The sequence below is a fragment of the Cibotium barometz genome, chromosome 36, assembly GCF_041138505.1.
Source record: "Cibotium barometz isolate CiBa-2024 chromosome 36, ASM4113850v1, whole genome shotgun sequence".
NCBI lineage: Eukaryota > Viridiplantae > Streptophyta > Polypodiopsida > Cyatheales > Cibotiaceae > Cibotium > Cibotium barometz.
In genome coordinates, this window is record NC_141081.1 from 4,474,511 (window position 1) to 4,481,186 (window position 6,676).

The 6,676-nt window shown below is 43.1% G+C and overlaps 1 protein-coding gene across 1 annotated transcript; it reads right to left on the reverse strand.

The window, feature by feature from the left end:
• Positions 1–5,463: 5,463 nt before the first annotated feature.
• Positions 5,464–6,063, reverse strand: LOC147617423 (pentatricopeptide repeat-containing protein At3g02330, mitochondrial-like). Its single transcript, XM_086775386.1, has one exon. It carries the CDS (start codon positions 6,061–6,063, stop codon positions 5,464–5,466), a length of 600 nt encoding a protein of 199 aa, XP_086631512.1.
• Positions 6,064–6,676: the final 613 nt, after the last annotated feature.

Consider the following 6,676-nt stretch of genomic DNA (forward strand, 5'->3'; position numbering starts at 1 on the left):
GGGGGCTATTAGTCCCTAGTTGGATCCTGTGGAAAGGTGATTGAGAGAGCACGTGGATTTCTTAGCTACAGAGGTTGTTTGAGACATAGCTTCTTTGAGGCAGACATGGGTCACCCCTGCACGAACAAGGAGGACAAACTCAATGGTACAAACTATGATCACTGGGAAGCTACAGATGAAGGTTTGGTTCACACACAAGGGTCTTTGGGGGAGATTGTTCAGGGCCATGAACAAAAGCCTGAATGCCCTACCAGCTTTAGGAAGTGGACTCAGGAACGACCAGGAGGATGCCTTTCTCACCGATCTTTCAGCTTGGGAGAATCAAGACTCAAAAGCTCACTCTGCACTTGTACGAGCCATTGCACCAGAGGTCTCCCCTGCCGTGCAAACATTGGATTGTGCTACTTCTGTTTAGAGAAAGCTGACAGACCTATATGCACGGGACTCTACAATGTGGTTTGTCAACCTATTGGGTCAGCTCTTTTCTCTGGAGTTTATAGCAGGGACTTCCATGCAGTCATTTGTGATGAAGGTTAAGGTAATTCATGACCAATTAGTGGCAATGGGTACTGCCCTGACCTCTTCTTAGTTAGCTGCTCTTCTCCTCATCAGGCTTCCTGCAAATTATGACATGGTTTCCCGAGCTTTGCGGGTTCAGATCACAACAAGTTCCCTCGAGTTTGATGATCTGTGTAATCTCCTCTTGGAAGAGGAATCCATCCTAGTTTCTCAAGGAAAATTGAAAGTTTCATTGTCTATATTGGACCTGATCAGGCACTCTCGACAGTGCAGAAGAAAGTTCAGAGTCGGTGTTACAAGTGTGGAAAGAAAGGGCACTTGTCAAAGGATTGTCAGCCAAAGGACAAAGGTAAAGCTATTAGTTTTCTTCTAACTTTCTTTTGCACACTTCAAGATGCAGAGGGGGTGTTAAAATATTGCATCTTCCTATTTATGCTGTCGTGGAGCTATTGGCCTATTTTCCTACAGCCGACTGCTTCATGTACAAGTATATAAGAGGTGCTCCCTTTATTCATTCAACATATCATTTTGCCCTATTTGCTGGCTCTTGTACTCTGTAACCTCAAGCTAATAAAGCTCAATTCTTGCTTGTAATCTTTCTCTCTCTCATGTTCATTGCTTCTGCTTGTGCACATTCTTTCAAGGTTGTCATACATTGTGATAACATGAGCAACATACAGTTGGCTAATAATCCAGTTTTTCATGTGCGGACCAAACATATAGAGGTCCACTATCACTTTGTCAGAGAGAAAGTGTTGGATGGTACAGTGGATTTAAAGTATGTGAAGACTGAAGAGCAAGTTTCCGACACATTTATGAAGCCACTTGGGAGAGAGAAGTTTGAGTACTTCCGTATACCATGTTGAGAGTACATGCGATGAGCTTGAGGGGGAGTGTTGATAGCCCAAGCTCATCTTCATCTATGGTGGCTGTAAATCATGAGCTTGAGAGGGGATTTTGAGATTACAAGCTTGATGGACAATGAGAGCCAGGCACGATATGTGTTGGCATGGTAGAGAGTAGCATGTGTGTGACAATAAATGGCCGCATCCTGCTAGCCACAGCGTGAGGACATTAGATAGGGTTATTTGGTGTGTGAATACAACACATTTACTGTGTGGTGTGTAGTCTCACACTATGACCAGCTAGATGCGGTCATTTATGTCTCACACATGTTCCTACCTAACATGCCAGCACCACATAGCATAGCTGGCTCACACTGACATCGAGCTTGAATCTCAACAGCCCCTCTCAAGCTCATGATGTATTGCCATAGATGAAGATGTAGATGAGCTTCACAAAAATTCATTTAGATGACTTACCAATGCCCATGATTGTTTGTTTACTCTTTCCACTGATTTCATAACCTTGGGCCTTACGCAATTTCTTGTGTTTATTAAAGAATACACAGATGTTTTACATCATAATCTTAAAACTTTTTCTTGGGTTGAATCAGCTTAACTCAAATCCGAGCATGTGATAGTCATGTAAATGAGACTACCAACCATCTTTTTGTACATAGATGGATCATCCAACTCCTCACCAAAATCAGCCCGCAACTTCACATTTTGCTCCAAAGGTGTACTCATAGGCTTACACCCTGTCATGCCATATTTTGCCAACATATCCAATGCATATTGGCGTTGCACTAACCATGTACCTGCATGGTCTTTGATCACTTCAATTCCAAGAAAGTATCTCAACTCACCCAAGTCTTTCATGTCAAACTACCCACTCAATGCTTTCTTGACATGCATCACATCTGTACCATGATCACCTGTGATAATCAAGTCATCCACAAAGATGACAAGTAAAACAATCCCATGGTCTGTTTTCTTTACATAGAGTGAAGAATCTACGGTAGAAACCTGAAATCCAAGGGAGATAAGATATCTACTCATCTTATCACTCCAAGCACGAGGTGCTTGCTTCAAACCATATAATGCCTTTTTCAATCTGTATACATGAGTGGGATATCTTGGGTGTACATACCCTTCTGGCTGTGCCATATAAACCTCTTTTTGTAGATCACCATTTAGAAATGCATTTTTGACATCCATTTGATGCATTTCCCAACCATTAGCTACAGCCATAGCAATGACTGTTCTCACTGTTCCCATCTTTGCCACTGGACTAAATGTTTCATCATAGTCCAAACCTTGGGTTTGTGCATAACCCTTAGCTGCCAATCTTGCTTTATGTCGCTCAATGGAACCATCAGACTTGCATTTCACTTTGTAAACCCATTTACAACCAATAACATTTTTGTCATGTGGTAATGCAACCAAATCCCATGTGTCATTATGAACCAATGCGTCCACATTGCTTTCTCCCATACATGCTTTCCAATAGCTTCTGTATAGCATGTAGGCTCCACATGCTTCACCAAAGATGTCATATATGCATAATGCATAGCAAAATCATGGTATGTCAACCTGTCAACTGGATATCTGACCCTTTGGGATCTCTGCAATGCATGCGGATCACTCTGAACACCTGTCACTCTAGCATGTGGTGGCACATATCTATCCTGCCTAGCACCAGGTGTGCGTAAAACAGGTATGCCAAGCTCCTCATCCAAACTCTCTAAACTGGATGACTAATAACCTGTAATTCCAATTCCTTCAACCTTCTTCTTTCCTTTATCCATAGCACTACTCCCAGTGCTCACACTCTCATGCCTCAAATGTCCTGAGACGACGTATAATACTACTCTCAGCTTCTTCTGCTGTCTGCTGCTGCTGGCCCAGATATAGTAGTAGAACTAGAACTTGCTTGTGGCAAGTTCACATGCACATCAGCTTCAAGTGACTCAATGACACCCTCATCCTTTGCTTTTTGTACCAACTAGCAAGCTCATCAAACACCACATCTCGTGAGATAACAACTTGCCTAGTTTGTGGATTGTAACATTTGTATGCCTTTCCATCTTGTGCATATCCAACAAACACACACTTTTCTACCTTAGGATCCAATTTCCTCCTTCTCTCGTCAGGCACATGTACATAAGCTATGCATCTAAAAACTTTGAGGTGTCCAATGTCTGGCCTAAAACCTGTAAGCCGCATCTCTGGCGTGCTTCCATGAATGGTTGCTGTAGGTGTTTTATTAAGTATATACACTGCAGTGGCACATGCTTCTGCCCAATAATAATCTGGCATGCTCTTTTCATTGAGCATTGCCCTGCCCACTTCACATATGACTCTATTCTTTCTCTCAACCACACCATTTTGCTGAGGTGTATACCTGCAAGTCAATTGTCTTCTTATTCCATGCTTTCTCAAGAAATGTTCAAAAGCATTTGAGGTGTATTCACCACCTCCATCTGTCCTCAAACATTTAATCCATGAGCCATATTGCTTTTCTGCAAAAGCTTTGAAATCCATAAACTTTTCCAACACTTCACTTTTCTCTCTGAGAAAGTATGATAAGAAACAAGATGAGATCGCCACTAAGCCTAGGGCAATGCAAGATTAGTGTAACAATCATGGAGGATTGAACCATACAAGAAAATCCATAACGGAGAGACAACAACATAGGCAACACTCAACAATGTATTCCAATGCTTGATGATCATACAATGGTAGACCTCTTATATAGAGAGTCTCAAGGCATAAGCCTACTATGTGGCATCCTCTGATCCACATCCAACTTGTGGTGACCCATGTCCCACATCCATTCATGTAGTCCACATCCTCTTGTGTGGCTACCATAATTCCCACAAACATACCCCTCTAGGGTACCAACACAATATCCCAACAATTGGACATTGCACATTTCAACACCCCTCCTCAATGTACAATCAGTGTGACCATCTCAGCTCTCACCCCCAATGATTTGGCATTGCCAAACTCACTCTCTCAACACTCCCCCTTAATGACAAATTGGAGTGTTCAACAAAAGTGTGTGCATGTGTCTAGCAACCTAGACACCTCAAGTCCATTTCGAGCACCATGCTGCTCGGGCGGAACCACCCAAGTGCTTTTTAGACACCTCATGTGTCAAGGAAAAGGAACCAACCCTAGTGCAACACCCCTGCGTGCACAATTCAAAGCACACCATAATACAAGACCTTTTGAGCTCCCGAGGCTCGGGCAGAGAACCCTCATAATCATGGGTGAGAGAAAATTACATCCATTTTATGCCAATGCAAGGGCAGGGCACCCGCAAATGCTCGTCATAAAATAAAATCTGCGGCTTGTCGCACAAGCTAATAATGCGTCATTTTTCCAAGACATAAGAAAATTTTAACGAGGCATCTGATGGGGGGATATGCACCACAATTGAAATATCCATGGATAAGGTTTTAGACCTTAGGGTTTTCACAATAGAAATAAGGGGCAGCCCTATCATGTTTTTCTTAACCGCCTTGCGGCCATCGTCTTCCTGCTGCGGCTGCTCTCTTGCCATCATGTCGAGTTCTCCTTCAATCTTCTCCTTCTGTGGTTATGCTCTTCTTCAGCGAGCCTTCTTCAGCTCACACTTCTCATCGGATCCATTTGCAGTTTTGGTTTTGCTGTCGTGCCATTCCTTCCTTCATAACCAAAAATCTGAAGAATAATTTCTTCATAGTCAGCGCACATCTCTTCTCAGCACACAGAGACCCCATTGCCACAGAGACCCTGGTGGATAGGAACACTGTGCAACTACAACACTTTTGTAGTTCTTGAAGTGACTTCCCTCATGGCACGCATGGATGCCGTGTAGGCATGGGCTAGGGTGCCACGAAGGCCAGCTTCTCATTCTTGCCTGCACAGTGCATCTTTCTTTTCCTCTGCTAGGGTATTTCTTGGATCACACAGTCCAAACAAAGCACGAATCCTTCCCCATTCTAGAAAATTACCTTTTTGACATGTATCTTTGCTTTGGGGATGTCACCTCTGCATCATTCACTCCACGGTTCTTTCTTGGCGCCTTCCATGCTCAACCAATTCTTCTCAGCACCTAGATGACATCATGGTTCTCACACAAACAAGCATCCGCATATATGTTTCCCATCAAGACGTATGCTGCAGGATGTAAATAATCCAACCTAATTGCATTTTCGAAAGCATGCCTTCCAATCTCTATATTCTTCCACTTTTGACAAGCTCCCAACACCGTCCACCAAACAACCACATTAGGTTGGAACGGCATCTTCTCTACCATTGCCATTGCCTTGGCCACTTGGCCTTCCTTCTGCATCATCTCGAACAAATGAAACACAAGTTCACACTCTCCCTGATACGCATATCCTGCCATCAGGGCACTCCATTGTACATCTTTCATGGGCAATGCATTGAACGACTGTTGGGCATCAACCATGCTTCCACATTTAGCATACATGTCAATAAGATTGGTTGCGACAATCGCCATAGTCTCCAAACCAGCACTACTAATTTGAGAATGCAGTTCCCTTCCATTTTCCAGAGTTGCTGTGTTGCCACAAGATTTCAAGATGGCAACAAAGGTAAAGCTATTTGGTGATATACCTTTCTCTTGCATTTGTGCATAAAGCCTAAAAGCTTCGTGGTTTTCTTCTTGCACAGCATACCTCAAGATCATGGCATTCCAGAAAATCACATCGCAATGAGGTAATTCCTCAAAGACATGCCGTGCATCCTCTTCCTTCTTCCATGAGCACACGAGCAGCAAATCTTTGAACAGCACCAGTCTTCAGTCTTTGATTCAGCTTGCCTCTTCCATGGGCTACTTCAAATCCAGCAAAGGCATAATCTCACACAAAACTCTCCCTAATGATAGAGTGTTGCCATTATTTTTCTCTATACAAAAGACATAAAAGAAAACACACTAATCTACCTAAGCTTAGCGGATGACCAGCTCTGATACCATGATAAGAAACAAGATGAGATCGCCACTAAGCCTAGGGCAATGCAAGATTAGTGTAATAATCATGGAGGATTGAACCATACAAGAAAATCCATAACGGAGAGACAACAGCATAGGCAACACTCAACAATGTATTCCAATGCTTGATGATCATACAATGGTAGACCTCTTATATAGAGAGTCTCAAGGCATAAGCCTACTATGTGGCATCCTCCACATCCAGCTTGTGGTGACCCATGTCCCACATCCATTCATGTAGTCCACATCCTCTTGTGTGGCTACCATAATTCCCACAAACATACCCCTCTAGGGTACCAACACAATATCC

Excerpts from the sequence above, each read along its gene's own strand:
- LOC147617423 (XM_086775386.1), bottom strand. The coding sequence starts at position 6,063 with ATGATCTTGAGGTATGCTGTGCAAGAAGAAAACCACGAAGCTTTTAGG.